At 44.2% G+C, this 20,047-nt stretch overlaps 1 protein-coding gene across 17 annotated transcripts in view; it reads right to left on the bottom strand.

Annotated features, from left to right (window-relative positions):
- The window catches only part of FOXP1 (forkhead box P1), a 513,657-nt gene that overhangs the window by 190,012 nt on the left and 303,598 nt on the right, over window positions 1-20,047 (bottom strand). Inside the window, exon 2 of one of the 17 annotated variants that reach the window (XM_081901940.1) lies at window positions 7,051-7,129. The exons of the other annotated variants lie outside the window; for them this stretch is intronic. Coding sequence (XP_081758066.1) covers window positions 7,051-7,083 — 33 coding nt within the window. The 5' untranslated portion in view covers window positions 7,084-7,129. The remainder of the gene's footprint in view (window positions 1-7,050; window positions 7,130-20,047) is intronic. 17 annotated transcript variants of the gene reach the window in all.

Raw genomic sequence — 20,047 nt, 5'->3', positions numbered from 1 at the left:
GGGACAAAGCATAATGAGTCTGTAGAGCAACTATTCTGGCTAGCAAGCTGCTTAGAGTGAAGAACTAAGCCTGAGGCTGGAATGAACCGAATCCAGCAAGGTTCCTAATTATCTGATCCAATCAGGTCCTAAGCACTCTGTGGTCTGAATCACAAAGAGGGGCATTGATCCTGTTGCATGATACCCTGGTTTGAGCCTTCTGGTAGCAGGTCTCTGTGGAAGTCATGTCTTTTAGTAAAACTTGACCTTCCTCAGATACTGCACTAGGCTTTCTAGATATGGAGCTATAATCCATTCATTCCAATGAACCACTGAAGACCTAAGCACCACTCATCCTACCCACCCCACCCCAGGCCCAATTCATCTGGGGCAGAACAAAGCATTTGTGTGGCAGACTGCACAGGAAGTAGGTTTTGTGAAAATGTTTTATGGACACATGGGGCGGGAAACGCAACCTTAAGTATCACATCCATAAAAGGTTAAAAACACAATTTTAATATTGCTAGTCATCCAAAACATCCCACATATTAAAGTCTCCAACACTGTAGCTTTTGCTGATCAAAAGCATGAACCTAAGCTACAGAAGGCACAAAATAACCCCAGAGCCTATTTCATCACTGTGGCACTAATTCCAGTTTTACACTGAGAGAAATCCATTCAGCTGAAACCTTGATCCCAACAGAGTAACACTAGTAGTGGCTGGGGGTTGGGAAGGAGGAGGGAGGAAAGAAGGAACTGATCAGACCTCTGGCAGCTATTCAGGAATTAGTATAATGTCCACTGTTGCTCATGTATGAACACACACAATGAATTTCTGTTCCCTCCATCATTGGGAAGTTTCTGGCTATCATTGACAAATGCATATATTCCCCCATCATGCTTTAGTGTGTTTTTCAGCCCCACGTTGCCCTCACTTTTGATTGTGTAGATGAAGTTGAAGTGCACAGGGTATTTACTGATCCAGTTATCTTGTTCTGTGACAGGCAGAATCAATCAATCAAGAGGCCAGCTTTGTGCTTGCATATTCCAGGCACATCTCCGCACTTCAGGATACGAGATCACAGTGTTATCCAGCCAAATTTGATCAACAAATGCAGTTCCCCTGTGCCACAGCAATCTCAGATGAAGATGTTATTATGTGGAACTGAGCAAAGTGATAAAGACAGTGCAGAGAAAGAAAGGAGGGGTGCAGCTGGGCCATTCTAACTGCCTTGGATGCATTTGTTGTGTGAGCATGCTGAAAACATCCTTTTTCGTCATTTTTTTTAAAAAAAGGTTTATTTGAAAAAATAAAAGTCTGCTGTATCTGTATGTGTCTTCTTTTTCACAAACCCCCAAAATAAGACCTCTCAGGAAATAGCATATAATTAAAAAGGAAAATCCTGGTATTTATCTTCCACCAATTAATAATATATTTCTGTGATGAGTGCATGTACCACATTTGCAAACTGTTGCACATTTATGGCATGCCACACCCTTATTATAAAAATTGTCTGGAGGGCAAAAATACATTTTACCTTATAACTCTGAGCAGACAGTCACACAGGACCCACTCCCCGCCCCCACAACAAGCTTCCACCTGGTTGCGACATGATGCATGCAACTGTGTCAGTATTTAAGTGCATTTCAAGCAAAAAATGTACACCAGGATTTTATTTTGCCAATAGCTTTCTACTGCCCTGCAGTTATTTTACATTATTTAATCCAAAATACCATCTTTTTGAATCCACCTTTCTTTTGCTTTTTAAATCTTTAATGGAAGCCGTTGGCAGTCCAGGGGTACAATTATTAGATATCTACAGAAAGAAATTGAAAAATTAATAATACTTTCCTGTTCTGTACTACATATAAAATTATCTAGTCTTAGTGGAATTCTATAGATTCAAACAGGCACCCCCCCACCATGCTTTAAAAAATAAGATAAAAACCTTAGCCTGAATTAATACAGCCTACATTTAAATCTTTGCAGTCATCAGTTTTAAGTAAAGCTTGGGGGATACTGTATTATGTTTTCAACTCAGAAATTTATTTTAAATCATTTTTAATTAAAGGACATTTATTAAGGCAGCTTATGCTACCTACAGCCTAAAAGCCCAGGTAAAAGTCCCATAAACTAATCATACTAATGATATTAAAATTGTTTATTGCCTTTTTATGGGTTTTCCTACTTAAGTTACCATTTTTCACTACTATATGCAAAACGTGTGACATCATCCATATCAGTTTATTAGGGAGAGTGATATATGTTTTCATCTGACCTTTGTCTAAATAGCCCCTTAGCTGTGGCTGGGGAGGGGGAAGCCCCAGAGTAGTCTATCAGCAAGGGAGCCATATAAAAAGAGCTACATCTATTAATGTTTGTTTTCCTTTCACTATTATTAAACTCAAAAGCCAAATCCAACTGGAAAAACGATGCCATTTGAGTTCCCTTGTCATCATGTGATAAGTATGAGAAATGTATGTGCAATAGCCAAATGGCCAATAGACAAAACACCCACTCCAAGTGACGTACTGTTTTCCATACAGCACAGACAAAATCAAAACAACGGAGCTGCTGCAAACAAAAACAAAATCACATTTCCCATAAGCATTCCAGACAGAGCAGTTGTTTTTTTACAGTAAAAGAAGCTGGGAAGGAAACCAGAATATGAGAGAGAGAGAGAGAGAGAGAGAGAGAGAGAGAGAGAGAGAGAGAGAGAGAAAGAAAGAGTCCATACCTCTCCTCCACAAGACAGAACTTTTAAGCAAGCAGGGTTTACACGTTTTGTTCTGAAACACACAACAGTTAACAGCTGCATATGTATTCAGTAATTTCAGCGTCTTGTACCCAGACCGGTTAAAAAGATTCAACAACTGGGTCCAGTTTCAATCTGCTTTCTCTGGCATAATGCCAGTAGCCGCTTTGGTGACAAAACCCAGGTTTTACATCAGTATACATGAGGTCAGAACCCGGCCCCTCAATTTCAAACGAAAAGTGAAATCCAGCCCAAGGGACTGGTCCCATTCACAAAAAAACAGTAAGGTCGCAGGTTAGGGAGCAAAAGTGTGAGTTGGTTTTTGTTTTCTTTTTTGCAAAAAGTAATGGAATGGGAACAATTAGATTGGAAATTTCAGTGCTGTGTGTTTCAAATAGAATTTCAAAAAAGGAGAAACACTTCAAATTGCTCCTTTGGCCATCTGTAGTGTGCCCGGTTAAAACTGCCACTTGAGAAAATGGGTCTGTGTTATCTTTTTAAAAAATAAATAAAAATAGTAATAATATGACAGACTGCCGTTGGTGTAACTCCGTTAACATATCTGCCTCTGTAAAGTTATGGTATCTGTGCTTAGCTGAGATACCTGGCAATAAATTGTGGCAGCATGGCGAGTATCAACAGCTGCATTTTGCTATTTTAGCTGAGCAGCATAGAGTATCTCCATCAGAGTGAATTCTTGTCAGCTGCACTCTTTGCTAACACAATTCCTATGTTTTGCCTGGCAGTAAATGGACGCTTCTGCCCCAGCATCATCTAAACAACTCTGTTAACATTTGCCCTCAAGCGTCTCTCTCTTTGTCCAGTCCCTGTCTTCTAACAGATGTCATCCAAGTCTAATCAAGCATAAAATGGTCATAAATATTTCTTTCTGGTAGATTTCACATTCGCATTTCATGCAGGGACATGATATTTTTCTGCTACCTCCAGGGAGTACCTAATGCAAAAACCAGTTACTTACATTCAAGGCTCATGTTCCTTTACTAAAATGCAGCACATGTTCTCAGTTCAGAGACATAAAACACAACACACACACAAGACTTTATCTTCTTTTGTTTAACTGCCCCCCCTTAAATGATGCACACCACAGTTTACACTAAACTATACCATCGCTTCCTGTTTAATGTGAAATCCCCAAAGCCGTAATATACTAGTCTTATGGAATTAAATGCAGTTGAAATACCTTAATTATTGCCCAAAAGAGATTTAGCTCCTAGATACTTAATTGAACTAACAAGCTATTTAACAAATGTGTGAGATAAGAAAGGCAGCTTTCTATTTTGGCTGATTTTATGCACAATTTTACAACCTACTTCATCATATTTAGTTAAAACAATAAAATGAACCTAGGGTATAAATTTGAGGTTCATGCCTATTTAGCAGATGAAAAAAGGAGAAAGATAAGTGTAAGACAACTGATTTCCAGCACTTAAACTTTCATCATTCATAGGGAAACTACGTAGGCTAATTAATTCTGTCTACTTAATGAAAGAAACCACAGCGAAATCATATTCCTTTCTGGCAAACTTCATAGTTAACATGTCAGAATGTAAAATAAAACCAACCTGAGATTATTTTCAAAGCCATATGTCTATTTGTTACTCTTTTCTACCCCCTCCACTGTTATGTTTGTCAAAACAGAAATCTTATACAGCTATTTAAAACAAACCACAAACGCTTAATGATACAGATCACAACAGCGAAGCTTCTCTTCGCTTCTCTTCTCCCCATCCCCCCACCTCCCCTTTCTCTGTTGAGCCTAATATTTGATTACTGTTAGTCAAATCAAGCTTTCAGGCAAATAATCTCCATTTTTTAAGTTAATGAGATGTGGTCATGTCGACAACAGCTTGCAGAAACTTTTGATTCCTGCAGGCTGTGCTGGCCTCCAGTGGCGTAGCGTGGGGGGTGCAAGGGGTGCCAGCCGCACCGGGCGCAACATTTTTGGGGGCGCACTCGGAGCTCTCTGCCCCTACCTGGTCCTGGTGGCTCACTCTCTCTCTCACAGTGCTGGCTGCGAAGGAAAGGACGAGGCTGCGCGCTCCCCAGCCCAGGCGCCGCCTTCTGCGCGCACACTCGCTTGCAGCTAGAAGCCCTGCAGAAAAGGCCGTCGGGTGCAGGAGCGGCGCCTACGTCGCGCTTCCCGGAGGGGGCGCGTCGCCCGGCATTGGCGCGCGTTTGGGCGGGCTGCGGAGGGCGCGAGCGCTGCGTGCGCCCCAGGAGGCCGGCGAGGGCGGGAAAGCGGGCGGCTCGCTCCTCCCGTGCGCCCGAAGGGGCTTTTTTGGCGGTTCCCCCGCTGCTACGGAGTCCTAAGCAACGAGAAGGAAAGCGCCTCATGAGCATAGCACTGGAGGGTGAGTCTCAACTTTTCTGGACGAGCACTCAATGTGTTGCAGATATTAAGCATAAGAAACGCTCCTCATTGTCCACACCCATAAAAATATTCATTTATTCATAAATATTTTATTAAATTTTCAAATACATAATACAAGATCCCTACACCAAAAAGCCAGAACCAAAATACCAAAGAGCCATATAGAAAGAAAGAAATAAAAAAGAAAAAAGAGAAAAATATAACCAACCATTCAGTACAACTTTTCTTATATAACTGATTGGACTTCCTCACATCTCCTTACCCTGCATTATTTATAATAAGAATGTCAGCAAATTATTACCTTGTTTCATACCTTATTTTGTACTTTCCAAATATTATACTTCTAAATTTAAAACAATTTTTATCAATTGCTCATACCTTAAAATTAAACGTAGTGTTGCCTTAAATTTCGACCTTTTCTTACTTATAACTTAATTTTCTATTTTACAAAGTCTATTTGCTGGAACTGATATTTTCTAAATCGTGCAAATACTTAACATTCATACAACTTATAATGTTTTTGTAAATAGTCCTTAAACTTCTTCCAGTCCTCTTCCATTGTTTCTTCTCCCAAGTCTCGGATTCTGCCAGTCATTTCAGCCAATTCCATATAGTCCATCAATTGCGTCTGCCACTCTTCCAGTGTGGGCAAGTCTTGTGTCTTCCAATACTTTGCAATAAGTATTCTTGCTGCTGTTGTCGCATACATAAAGAAACTTCTGTCCTTTTTTAACACTTTCTGGCCGACAATGCCCAAGAGGAAGGCCTCCGGTTTCTTAACAAAGGTATATTTAAATCAGTGGCGTAGCGTGGGGGGTGCAGGGGAGGCCAGCCGCACCGGGCGCAACATCTGGGGGTTAGGGGGCGCAAATCCACGGGTTAGGGGGCGCAAATTACTTGCCTTGCCCCGGGCGCTGACAACCCACGCTACGCCACTGCTGGCCTCTTCTACAGCAACTACTACTGTTTGAACGAGTCACATTTGCCAAAATGACTGATATAGACAAGTGCACATTTAAAAGAGGCACTAATTAAAAAAATACCCACTGGTGTCAATTTAAATACCATGAGAATAAACTGTTATAGTAGCTTGGCTACCATCTCATGGCTTTCTCAGAGCACCTTTAATTCCAACTGAATGGAATTTTCATTGCAAATATACTCTTTGCATAAGAACACATTTTTTCCCTCCTCATCGTGGAGGAATTAAGGGTTTTGATATAATTAAACAAATTATGCTAATATTTGTTTCACATAAGCTATTAAGCAAGCCCCCCAGAACAAGTCCTAATTGAGAAAGCTCCAAAGAGCCGTACTGCTGAGATAAGCAGCAAATTTATACTGTTGATTTTAGAGCACCCATTTACAACTTATTTCTTTATTGGAACTCTGTCCTTTCTATAAGACCCCCAGCTATATTGAATATCACTGAAACAATTTTCATAACTCCTATTGGCCACAGTCAAATGTGCCCCACCCCACCAGTCCAAATGAATAGATAAGAGACCTGGAAAGAACTTTTTCCAATTTTTTTTTTTACTTCTCAAAAGGTTTTCTGTTTTGGCAGGGAATTCAAACAGCACAGCTGTTCCGTAGCGTAAGCTGATGCGATACCAAAAGGGGGGGGAGGGAACGGTCGGTGCTGAGAGGGTTATATCCATTTAAGGGGTTAAATATGCAATTACCGCTGACTAAAACCAGAGAGACATATAGATAAACAGAAGAAATGAAGTCCCCAGGTTCCATTCAGAAGCCTTCATCACATTACTACCAGGCAGAAAACTCTTTAAGTACCATTTTCAGATGTTAAATCATTGTTCTTGCAGCACATATTCTCGCTATTCCTGGGGGAACAATATCTGAAGACAGCGTGCTAACAAATGCAATCCAGTAAACAGGCATTTTCTCTCTTGTTGTTAGTACCTTTGTGTTCCAGCTCCCAGCTCTGTCATCCATGCCTTCTCTCTGCTTTGAAGTTAAAGTACTGAATGAGCGTTGTCATCTATTATCCAGAGTGTGCATGTAGATTATAAATAAGAAATAAAAGTGACTTTCAGTACACTGCTTTTGCATTAGCAAGTTGCCTTCTCTGTTACCTCCTCTGTCCTTCATACTGCACTACCAACATTATATTAGAATCCAACTTCATCTCCTGCAGACTGAAAGGAGCACCCTAGGAAAAATATGTGCACAGCAGACACACAAGTTTTATTGCAACAAACAAATCCTGCCTTTTAAACAGGCCTTCAATTTAGCTTTAAATATAAATATTTAGGCCTTGTTTGCAAAGGTCCCTTGGGCCCATCTGAGACTGAAGTGGGTAGGGCTGGCTGAGAGGCGTAAGATGGGCCAAGGGAGAGTTGAGCTTGGGAAATGTAACAATTAACTGGGACTAAAAATATGGTGCATGAGAGACGGCAGACAAGGAAACGAGGAATAGGTTGAGGGATTCCAGGGCTTGCAGCACCACTGCTCACAAGTATCAGAGCCCAAACTACCACTTTCAGGTTAATTAAAGGACTCTTCAATTTGCATTATCGGACTTTAAACAACAGAACTCTATTAGTTGCACCGAAGTTTATTTGTTGGGAATAATCATTATATGTGTGTGTGTATACAGTGGTACCTCGGGTTATATACGCTTCGGGTTACATACACTTCAGGTTACAGACTCCGCTAACCCAGAAATAATGCTTCAGGTTAAGAACTTTGCTTCAGGATGAGAACAGAAATAGTGCTTCGGCAGCGCGGCAGCAGCAGATGGCCCCATTAGCTAAAGTGGTGCTTCAGGTTAAGAACAGTTTCAGGTTAAGTACTGACCTCCAGAACGAATTAAGTACTTAACCTGAGGTACCACTGTATATATATATATGATTGATCAACTATTTATGTTTAAAATCTTGTTTATCTTATTTATATCGAGGCATATGAAATTATGCATGGCAAATTTAATGCACGGCACTGTTTCAGATTACTGAAACTAGCCAGATCAATGCTCTTCTCTATATATTCAGGCCAGCTCCTCAACGTTTTGTCACACGTTAGCGTGTGAAGGAACGTAATCCACAAGAGGAGAGGGGTTGGCTTAATCCATAATGGCTGAAGTCACCAGGCACCATTCTCCAGCCCTTTCTTTTTACACCTTTCAAAGTTAACAAGCCATCAGCTAGTTACTTATAACAAAATGTACCATATGGAACCAAATTGTGGCGCCAGCTCTAGTATTCTCATATGTTTTTTTCAGTCCCCAAAAAAGAGTTCTCCTCTGCAATCAAGTTGCAAGAAAGAAAATTCCACCTAAACATGAGGAAGAACTTTCTGATGGAAAGAGCTGTTCAACAATGGAATGGTCTCCCTCAGAGGGTTGTGGACTCTCCTTCCTTGGGGGTTTTTAAGCAGAGGTTGGATGGTCATCTGTCATATATAATCTAGTTGAGATTCCTGCATCACAGGGGATTGGAATAGATGACCCTCAGTGTCTCTTTCAACTCTACAATTCAATCAGTAGGACTTACAAGTGAATTTAAACACGGTATTAGTCATGTGGGACGCAGGTGGCGCTGTGGGTTAAAGCCTCAGCGCCTAGGACTTGCTGATCGAAAGGTCGGCGGTTCGAATCCCTGTGGCGGGGTGCGCTCCCGCTACTCGGTCCCAGCGCCTGCCAACCTAGCAGTTCGAAAGCACCCTCCGGTGCAAGTAGATAAATAGGGACCGCTTTCTAGCGGGAAGGTAAACGGCGTTTCCGTGTGCAGCTCTGGCTCGCCAGATGCAGCTTTGTCACGCTGGCCATGTGACCCGGAAGTGTCTCCGGACAGCGCTGGCCCCTGGCCTCTTGAGTGAGATGGGCGCACAACCCCAGAGTCTGTCAAGACTGGCCCGTACGGGCAGGGGTACCTTTACCTTTACCTTACTATTAGTCATGTGGAAACTGTAGCTAATAGTCTGAATGTGTGAAACTGCTAACATCAGTAATGCCCTGCTATGCCACCACAGATTACTCCCCCTTATTGTCTCATGCACCTCAGGGAGGTGGCAAGAGACAGCGACCTCTGATTATTCATTATGAGGTGATGGAAGCATTCAGCTTAAATATTTTGACTCGCCCTTATTTAATGAACATAGGATCAGGGTGTAAAGGTTGAATTAAGTACATCAGCACAAATGAAAGCTAAATGGCACATGTGAGAGTTAAACTGACATCTGTTTGGACTTGTTCTTGCCACTCACTAATGTCTGTCATTCAACTTCACTTCAATAACACTGAGTCGGAGTTTGGAATTCCTATTCTTTTACTACACTAAATAATAATAATAATCCCAGAAAACAATATTTATTCTATTTCTTTGTTACACTTTGCCCTGACTCGCAAAATTTCAAACCAGCTATCCTGTCCCAAGATTTACACACCTGTCTTCCAAGGACAAAAAGGGAGGACATGGGGTTTATTCCAATTTACTTTCACAACAGCCCTGTGATACAGGTTAGGGTTAGGGATAATGACCTGCTGAAGGTCACCCTGTGAACATCATGGCTAAGTAACACTTTGAACGTAGTTTCCTCAGTCCATCTCTGACACTCAAAACTTCTCACCAGAATAGCTCTCATGCGACTGGATTTTCTTGTTGAATGTTCCTTTTATGTGGCCGCCTCTCCTGGTGTGCCCCACGGAGGACCTTATGGTCTACAAGTAACAACACCCTGAAGATCCCAGGCCCCAGGGAGATTAGACTGCCTTCGACCAGAGCCAGGGCCTTTTCTGCCATAGCCCCAGCCTGGTGGAACACTCTCTCACAAGAGACCAGAGTCCTGTGAGATTTGACATCCTTCCGCAGGGCCTGCAAGATGGAGCTGTTCCACCAGGCCTTTGGACAGGGTTCAGTCTGACTCATTTTCTCTTTCTATAAGAACAAGCACAAAGCAGGTTTCCCAGCCCGCTCACAGGTCCTTATAATATCAGTGGAAACAGTTGGTCCTGGCGAGTATTAACCGCTTTCAATTTTAATCTGAGGATTGTCATTTGTTCAGTTTTAATTTTAATTTTAATTTATTTGAATTAATTTTGGGATGCATTTTAATCAACTGATTGCTTGTTTTTATGCATATCATATCACTTATATGATGTTAGCCGCTCTGAGCCCGGCTCTGGCCAGGGTACAAATAAAAAAAATTGTTTAGTTTATTTATTCTTTATAACATCCACCTGCCATTTTTCTTCATTTAATATTTCCATCCCACTTTCCTTATAGATAATGCTATATTTATTGTTTTGTACACCAAGAATGATGGGTTTCAGTGGGCAGGATCCAGGTAATCTAGTTGTCACTGAAGTATCTGAGATGTTTGCAGGGCAAGGCGGTGGGTGAAATCTGCTCCTCACAGACAAAAGCACACTTGCCCATCGACTTGCTACTGCTTTCACCCCTGTCTAAGTAAAGGGCAGGCAGAGTCTGCCATATTCTTGCTTGCATTGAGGTAGCATCATTAAAAAGCTGCAAGACTAAGTCTTGAGGAGTGGACCCTCTCCTTCCCAGTCTCCTTCCCTTTTGAGGCTGAGACAGGACTGGTTGTCTGTGTAGAAGTATCAAGAGACACCACTGCTGTAAAACATCACATGTGATTCTATTTTTCAACCACGTGATGAGCTTTGAAGAATTGTGAATGACTCATGATTATGTGGCACACATATCTTTTTTCAATCTTCAGCTAACATTTGTTGATAGAAACACAGTAGAAAACAGGACAGCTGAGCCCAATCTACTTACAGCACAATCCTCTATGTGTCTATTCAGAGGTATGACCCACTGTGTTCAATGGGGCTTAATCCCAGGTAAATGGATGAAGGACTGCAGCCTTAGAAAATGACAAAATGGTGAATTTTAATGACGACTGATGTGTGTAATTTTTGTTTTCACTCCATGTAAGGCTTCCATGCTGATCTACATTGCCTTGTCTATGATATTGGGGAGGTTTCCACAGGCATGAACAAAATCAGATGTCCACATAAACAGCAGACCACTAAATGTCATAGCTGACAACAATTTGCAAATTAAAGAACGGAAACTAGATTTTCCTGCCTATTGAGTAAACTTTATATTTTCGCTTGTACTTTATGAATCATTTAGCATACCTGCAAGAGTACTCAGACAAATCTCTAATAGTTTATGCCAAACAACTGTCTTTTCATTTGTGGACTAGCATTCTGGGTAGAAGAAAAACAGCTAGTTAACAAAACATTTGAAAGAATTAAAAGCATCCTCCTCTGTGAGCAAAGAAACATTGCTAATCACTGCTAAGCCTTCATAATCCAGTCTTCACACAAGTTAAAAGTAAAGAACTCTCTGTAAAGTAGCTTCAAAAGGTCTCTGCTAATCAGCAGAACTTGGTGAATAATTCTGTGATAAAAATGTGTGTGTGTGTGTATTTCATTCTGTATTTTTCTTTCCTATTATGAAAGGAGTTCAAACGTACCATGCAATAGTGAATCCGTGTGTCAATCCTCATGTCTGTCAATCAATGACAGCTATTCTGGATGACTTCAGTGGGACTTACGCTAATGCAAGTGTGCAGGATTGCAGCCTTGGGAAAGTGATGTTTGGAAGTCCCAATGGAAGGATTTGATTGTTACTGACCTTATTAGGAAAACTTGCTAGTATATAATGCAAGTATCAGTGGCATCTGCTTTTGCAGTACTCCTTCATCTGAGTTTTAGCTTGCAGGGTTATTTCCCACCCTCATGCCATCAGTGTTTGATTTGCACACAATCAGCTACAAAGGAAGGATGCATTTTACTATAATTCAGGGTATGTATGTGTCAGGGAACTGACATCTAAAGCGCCGGAGGCGCAAAGGCTCACTGAGGGTGAGAGAGCAGTAGCAGCGGAAGAGGGAACCAGTAGAGGGCGAGCAAGAACTCCAAGGGAAAGTGAGTCGGAGGGATGGCTCAGAGACGCTTCAAGCGAAACCAGTGGGGAGGTCTCAGGACCTCCTATAGGGACACCCACACCTCGACGGAAACTGTCACGCCGAGAGGCCAGACGACGTGTTTCCGTTAAGGAGCTTTTATGTTGGAAACGTTTCCGAAAGCAGCCACTTTCGGATTCTACTAGTGATTGACGCAGCCATGCTGGAGGGGCTCCGTCACAGGCAGAGGTTTGAAAGCCTGATCAAACTCTGAGGGACTTGCATTTTACGCACAAGCAGCTCATCGTCCCATCACAGCAATCCGAAAGTCTCCGAAAGCCAGCTTGTGCAGGGAGAAGCATCATGAGCAATCCAGCCGGAACCGGGGAAGCAGGAGCAGCTGGAGGAGGTCCAAGCCTGGAAGAAAGGTACAGGGCGTTGGAGATCCAGTTGGCGCTGCAAACGGCGAGGCTTGAGGAGAGGAGGGCTCAGGATGCAGAAAAGGGAAAGGAGAAAACCACCCCGCTCGCCAGAAAGGTGCCAGGATTGGTGCAGAAATTCGGGGGGGATCCCAGGAACTATCATGCCTTTAGAACAGAGATGCAATACGCTCTAAACTTGCAGTTTGATGACTTCCCCGATGAGGAATCGCGAGTGGCGTATGTGATTGGCCATCTCGAATCCGGGGCGAAAGATTGGGTTAGACCCCTAATGGCAGCGAATAATGAGATCTTAAAGGACACGAGGAAGTTTTTTCGTGCCATGGACCTGATGTTTTCCAGCGATATTGAGCAGGGGGTGGTGCGAAGGCAGTTAATGGCTTGCCAGCAAGGAAGCAGATCTGTCCGTGAGTACTGGACTGAATTTACCATGTTGATTCACAAATTGGGGTGGGACCTATCGGCGGAGCCCATCCAAATGCTTTTCGAAGAGGGGCTTTCTTCAACCGTCAAAGATGAGCTTTCCCGGGGCCCCAGGGCGGAGTCTATGGACCAGTTAACCAAATCTGCGCTGGCCATAGGAGCGCGCCAGGAGGCGAGGGCTATGGAAAAGCGGGAAGGGAAAGGAGACCGTTGGAGGGAGTTCCGCATTCCAGACATTCCAGAGCCACCTTTCCCGCCGGCAGAGCCGATGGAAGTTGGAACAGCGCGGGCGCGCGCAGTTTCAAATCCCAGTGAAGGGCGGAAAAAGGAGGGAAAGAGCGCCAAGAGATGTTATCTCTGCCAACAGCCAGGGCACTTTGCCAGAGTTTGCCCACAAAGAAAGGAATGGCAAGGGATGGCAGGAGCTGTTGGGGGAAAGGAAGAGGAAGGCAAGGAGCAAGTAAAAGCCAACGCCTGGCTGCCACCGTTGGGGCACAGCAGCCAGGCCAAAGAGCAATGAAAGTGCCCATGCCAGAACCCCCCAGACCCGCTTTAGTGATAGAGGTGTTACTAGAACTGCCAAACGGACACCCACTAAAGGTCAAGGCGCGTTTGGATTCAGGCAGCTCCTGTAATTTCATGAGTAAGGAGTTTGCAGCTGAGCACCAGATACAGACTATCCCTTTAAGTAACCCCTTGCAGGTGACTACGATTGACGGCAGAGAGCTGTTGGGGGGAGAAGTTAGCCAACAGACTGTCCCGATGATAATGAGAGTGGCAAGGCACACCGAACAGATAGCGTTTAATGTGGCCATCCTGGGAGGAGCGCCCATCATTTTGGGGATGAGCTGGCTGGCGCTACACGATCCGCTAGTGGGCTGGCATCAGAGGGTGGTCTCCTTTCGGTCAGCGCATTGCCTAGAACACTGCAAGGAGGGGAAGGTTTCGGGAGGAGACAGAGTCACCCTAGCGGGGATGGAAGTGATGGACAAAGGGAAGGTGCCCCCGCAATACGCAGATCTGAGCAACGTATTCAGCGAAAGGGAAGCAGACAAACTGCCACCGCATAGACCCTTTGACTGTCAAATCAACCTACTCCCAGGGGCCCAACTCCCAGTAGGCAAGCTGTACGCCATGTCAGACAGGGAGATGCAGGAGCTGAGGGAGTTCATTGACAAAAACTTGAAGCGAGGTTTCATCAGAGAGTCCCGAGCGGTGGGGGGCAGCCCAGTGTTCTTTGTGGACAAAAAGAACACAGACAAACCGAGACTGGTGTGTGACTTCAGGGCCCTCAATGCAGTGTCGGAGCCCCTGGCTTTCCCTATGCCCCGAATTGATGACATTTTGACCAGAGTAAGGAAGGGAAAGATTTTTACAAAACTGGACCTGCGGGGGGCGTACAATCTGATACGCATAAGGAAGGGAGATGAATGGAAGACCACCATGTTTACCCCGTTGGGAGCCTTTGAATACCTCGTTATGCCCTTCGGTCTACAAGGGGGCTCCGCGTGTTTTCAAGCTTTTATAAACCACGTTCTGGGACCTTTGCTCTACAAGAATTGTGTGGCCTTTTTAGACGACGTGTTGGTGTATTCGGAAAATGATGAATATGCCCAGGATAAGCTCAGAGGTCTCAGGGGGGAGGGCGAGAGCCCCGGAGGTTTTGAGGAAAGAAATGGGGCATTGTATTACAAAGGGGCACTGTATATACCCGAAGGTGAATTGAGGGGGAGAGTACTCAAGCAGTTGCATGATAGCCCCACGGCGGGACATTTTGGGCAACACAAGACCATGTGGTTGGTTACCAGGGAATTTTGGTGGCCTAAGGTGAGGGAAGATGTAAGGGAGTATGTAAGAGGGTGTGACCAATGTCAGCGAGCCAAAGGGGAAAGAAGGGCGCCGGCAGGGTTATTAGAACCTTTACCCACACCAGAACGGCCTTGGGAAGCGATATCAATAGATTTTATGACGGATCTGCCAAGGTCCAAGGGGAAAACAGCCATCATGGTAGTAGTAGACCTGTTAACTAAGATGTGCCACTTTGTAGCATGCTCACATGCAGTCACAGCGGAAGAAACGGCGAAGTTGTTTGTGGAACATATCGTTAGGTTGCACGGGGCTCCCTCGAGGGTGATCTCAGATCGAGGCAAACAATTTACTTCCAGGTTCTGGAGGAAGCTCATGAGCTTGTTACACGTGGAAGTCAATTTTTCAACTGCCCGGCACCCTGAAACCAACGGGCAGGCGGAAAGGGCAAATGGCATTCTTCAACAATATCTTAGGTGTTATGTCAATGACAGAGAGAACGATTGGGTCGAAAAGTTGGCGTTGGCAGAATTTGCCTACAATAATGCGGAGAATGTGTCCACAGGGATGAGTCCCTTTTTGGCTAATTACGGGTGTCACCCCAGGGCATTTCCAGGGGAAGGAGGGGAGAGATGGAGCGTCCCAGCGGCTGAACATTTTGTAGAAGAGATGGAAGCCATCCATCAGCAGCTCCAGCTCAACTTAGAAAGGGCTAAGGCACAATATAAGAAGCAGGCAGACAAGAACAGAAGGGAAGGTGAAACCATAAGGGTGGGGGATCAAGTGTGGTTGTCAACCCAAGGGTTGCCGTTCAAAGGGGGTTGTAAGAAACTGAGGCCCAGAAGATTGGGACCCTTTGAGGTGATTCAGCAGGTCAACCCGGTAGCTTTCAAACTCCGATTACCCAATCACATGAAATTGCACCCAGTGTTCCACAGGTCGTTACTGTCACCATACAGGGGAGGAGGTGAAGGGGAGCACGTCAGGGGACCAGCCTTGGAAGAGAGGGAACGCCGCAACCATGTAGCGGAAATCCTCGATTCCAGGTGGAAGGGAAATCAGGTGGAGTATTTAGTGGCGTGGGAAGGGGAACCGGAGTCAGAAAACACCTGGGTAAGTGCGCAGGAAGTCAATGACGAGGTTTTAACAGAAACGTTCCATCAAAGGTTCCCGAGGAAACCTCAGCCGATAGCAAGGTTTAGGAGGGAGTATTTCGGCACCACCGATGAGGAAGAGGAAATGGAAGGGTTCGCGGAGTCGGAGTTGGAAGAGGGAGTGGACTCTGATGACGAAGAGTACCTAGAGAGTAGGAACAGCAACAAGTGGAAGGAAGTGTTCGCGACGTCGGAAGATGAGGGAGGTTCTTTCAAGGGTTTTACCTCCTCACCGCCAGTAGGAGAGGAGACGGGAGGGGGTGAAGGGGGCCCTGGAGGGGAGGTGGATGTCAGGGAACTGACATCTAAAGCGCCGGAGGCGCAAAGGCTCACTGAGGGTGAGAGAGCAGTAGCAGCGGAAGAGGGAACCAGTAGAGGGCGAGCAAGAACTCCAAGGGAAAGTGAGTCGGAGGGATGGCTCAGAGACGCTTCAAGCGAAACCAGTGGGGAGGTCTCAGGACCTCCTATAGGGACACCCACACCTCGACGGAAACTGTCACGCCGAGAGGCCAGACGACGTGTTTCCGTTAAGGAGCTTTTATGTTGGAAACGTTTCCGAAAGCAGCCACTTTCGGATTCTACTAGTGATTGACGCAGCCATGCTGGAGGGGCTCCGTCACAGGCAGAGGTTTGAAAGCCTGATCAAACTCTGAGGGACTTGCATTTTACGCACAAGCAGCTCATCGTCCCATCACAGTATGGATGCTGCCTCTGCTGAATTGAGAGTGATTTTGTGAGTCTACATTCCCTGATACAATAATTTCCAGATCAGAACACAGCAGCATATTTCCAGAATTTTAAACAAACAGAATGTTAAGTTACATTTTAAACTACATTTTAAATTACTTATTATAAATAAGACAAATACAAAATTTAATAAGTTCACAATTTTCCAAAACCTAGATAGTGTTTTTATTTTCATTTTTGTGAAAGGGTATTTTACTGCAGAACGGTTTTGTTTTGTTTTGTTTTTTTTGTAAAACTTCAGGTTTTTTTCTTAACTCATTAGCAGAGTGACGGTGTGGGACAGCTTGTACATCACTGTGCAGGCTAGTAGTGGTAACAGAGCGCTGTATGGAAATGAAACCAGCCTCCTACCCCACTGCTAGCCACCCATCAGCAACAGTAGCCATCAGGTAAGGGTGATGGGTTGCCTGCCTCCCTCTCAGTGCCTAGTTAGCGCTGGATTAAATCTTATCCTACCCCGGAATGTCACTGAGATTCAGTATCAGTGATTTGCATTTATATAGACCAGTGGTGGTCAAACTGGCCCCCCCGGCTGTTTTGGGACTACAATTCCCATCATCCCTGACCACTGGTCCTGTTAGCTAGAGATGATGGGAGTTGTAGTCCAAAAACAGCGGAGGGCCAAGTTTGGCCACCACTGATATAGACAGATAGCTTCAGAAAACTGAGAATGGTGCATGTGCAGAATCTCTTCTAATAACATTCTGAAATACAGGAGTTCAACTAGAGTGAACCAAAGGGATACTGGAACCCCCTAAACCTTTATATATGTACCTCTCTATGCACATATTGCGGACGCGGGTGGCGCTGTGGGTTAAACCACAGAGCCTAGGGCTTGCCGATCAGAAGGTCGGAGGTTCGAATCCCTGTGACGGGGTGAGCTCCTGTTGCTCAGTCCCTGCTCCTGCCAACCTAGCAGTTTGAAAGCACATCAAAGTGCAAGTAGATAAATAGGTACCACTCTGGTGGGAAAGTAAACGGCGTTTCCGTGCGCTGCTTTGGTTCGCCAGAAGCGGCTTAGTCATGCTGGCCACATGACCCGGAAGCTGTATGCCGGCTCCCTCAGCCTATATAGTGAGATGAGACCATAACCCTAGAGTTGTCCGTGACTGGACCTAATGATCAGGGGTCCCTTTACCTTTTTATGCACATAGGCAGGACAATCCTATGGTTCTGCAGTGCTCGCAGCCTCTACAACACTGGCATATCATAGCTGTCATCCAATGCTTTACAAGCAGAAAAGTCTAGAGCACAACAGCGGCTACAGAAACAACAATAGCAGCACCAACAGGTTCTTGTAGCGACAGACTCCTTTGTAAATCACTGCAACCCACGAACCACAAGTCGCTTGTTGATGATGCTTCCACACTGGCCATGCAAGAAAAACAGTAATAATGCCCATACATTCTATGAGCTCATTTACCCAGGACATGCATGGCCATCCCACAAAATGACAACAGACCATCTAGAAGGGACCACAGATCCTTTCTTAGTGTGGACGTATATAGCAAAAAACATTCATAATTTCTCCACGCATTGGTTTGAAAACCACAGCAACAACAAAAAGACGTATCCTGCAAACAACCACCAATTGGGCAAGCAGACAACCTGCCCCAGAAAGAGAATCAAGAAATGCCATTCTAATCAGAACAGGAAGAAGATACATGATGGGGCCTTTGAAATCTCCCAGGGGTCTAGTCAATGGCAAACCACCTCCCCTGCCTTCATGCAGGGCATCCAGGGAGTACAGCCATATGGGCAGTTACTGAAGGGTCCCAATGTGTGAGTAACTGAAAAAAGGCTGCTGGTGGAAACCCATCACTACACAGACATTACTACAACGCTACATATTCCCCCCTGCTGGAACAGCATTGCGCTCCACCATCATAAAAGTGTATGAGAACCAACCAATCCCATCCAATAAGTCAATGACTCTTAGGCAAAGGTTTTAAAAAATACTCAAAATAAACAAACAACTCCATAGCCACCAAATTTTGGGCAAATTAGGAAACCCAGCTTGTTGAAAGTTGTGGTGGTAGCAAAGTACAACACACTATGGGCTCCTTCAGACAGACCTAGAGTGCAGCCTTATTTATACTTACTAGGGAGTTAGCCCCATCGGCAGCAGTGGAAGTCACCTCTGAGTAAGTACGTATAGAATTGCACCCCCCGCCCGAAAAAAACCCCACATTGCCTGTAAAGGGTTAGGGGACGATTTGGAACAGCTGGGGAGGTGGTGTTGGGTATTAAGGGGTTTGTGAGACTATATGAACACTGCCTTTCTTCCCTGGTCCGCTGAAGGGAGCATCCACTTGATCTAAGAGAGGGACAGAACTGGATCTAACCATGTGCCCCTGTATTTCAAAGCCTTACAGTGATTTACATATTATTCAAAGACTCCTAGCTGAACAGCTGAATTGCCTCCAATGAGAAGCACTGTAGGTGGAGGTTATGTGAAAGCTTTGCCTGTGTTACCTGATCTTCTGTTTTACACATAAATACGTCAGCTGATACTGCAGCCACCGAGTTATGAACAAGCATGTATGTGAGCAAGCCCTCATGACTGAAAAAGATGTGACTTGGAAAGAAAAGAAAAAAGAAAAGAAAAATCACCTGAAGACACCCATAATACATAAATATATATATATATTGCTATTCAAGCAGGTTATGAATATTTTTAGTATTTCTTAAAACAGAGAATCATAATGGCTTCAAAATGCACAAAGTAGTGCCACAGATGGTAATGCTCAAATTACATTTACAACGTGAAGCCTGAAAAAAAAATAATTCTATTTTTGTACGTTTTAATTGACAAGAAATATTTGGTTTACCTGGGCCGTGAAGCATGAAAATGAGCAAGTGTGAATCAAGTTTAAATTTAAAAGCAGTGTGAAATGAGCTATTCATGAGGGCTTCACAATTTACAATTTACAGAGGGAATACTATTTTCTTTTACAGAAACAGAATTTTATGGTTTCTAGTACGCTGACTTACCAAGTGAAGCTGTTCCGAGTGGCGAATAGTCAGGCAGACCCAGCTGTCCACTGGATGGCTGAATAGACTACTGGAATGTTATGTTCACAGAAAAAATTAATTTAATTTAGCTCAACTTGGAGCTTAAGCTTTGAAGCTGTCCCACATAGCTATTTGAGCAAAAGCAGCTTCAGGAAGGGGGGAAATGGAGTGGAGTGGCAGAGAAAGCAAGGGGTGCTTAATTCTTCCTCTACAGCTCTGCTTCCCCAACCACTGCTACTGCCCTAGGGTTCCTAAGTTGTATGTAAGGATCCATCAGTCTCAGAGCCACCTGCAACTCATCTGTAGTATAGGGCAATAATAATTAATGTTGACTATCTTATCTTAATGTACAGTATACACCAAATGTTTTGAGTATACAATATAAATACTAGTTAGCTTCTCTTCAGCACTGCACCGATTCTTCAGTGTATGATT

This window comes from Podarcis melisellensis (genome assembly GCF_964234715.1).
Source record: "Podarcis melisellensis genome assembly, chromosome: 2".
Lineage (NCBI taxonomy): Eukaryota > Metazoa > Chordata > Lepidosauria > Squamata > Lacertidae > Podarcis > Podarcis melisellensis.
Note: the sequence above shows the minus strand (reverse complement) of the source record. Positions and strands in the feature narration are given on the sequence as shown.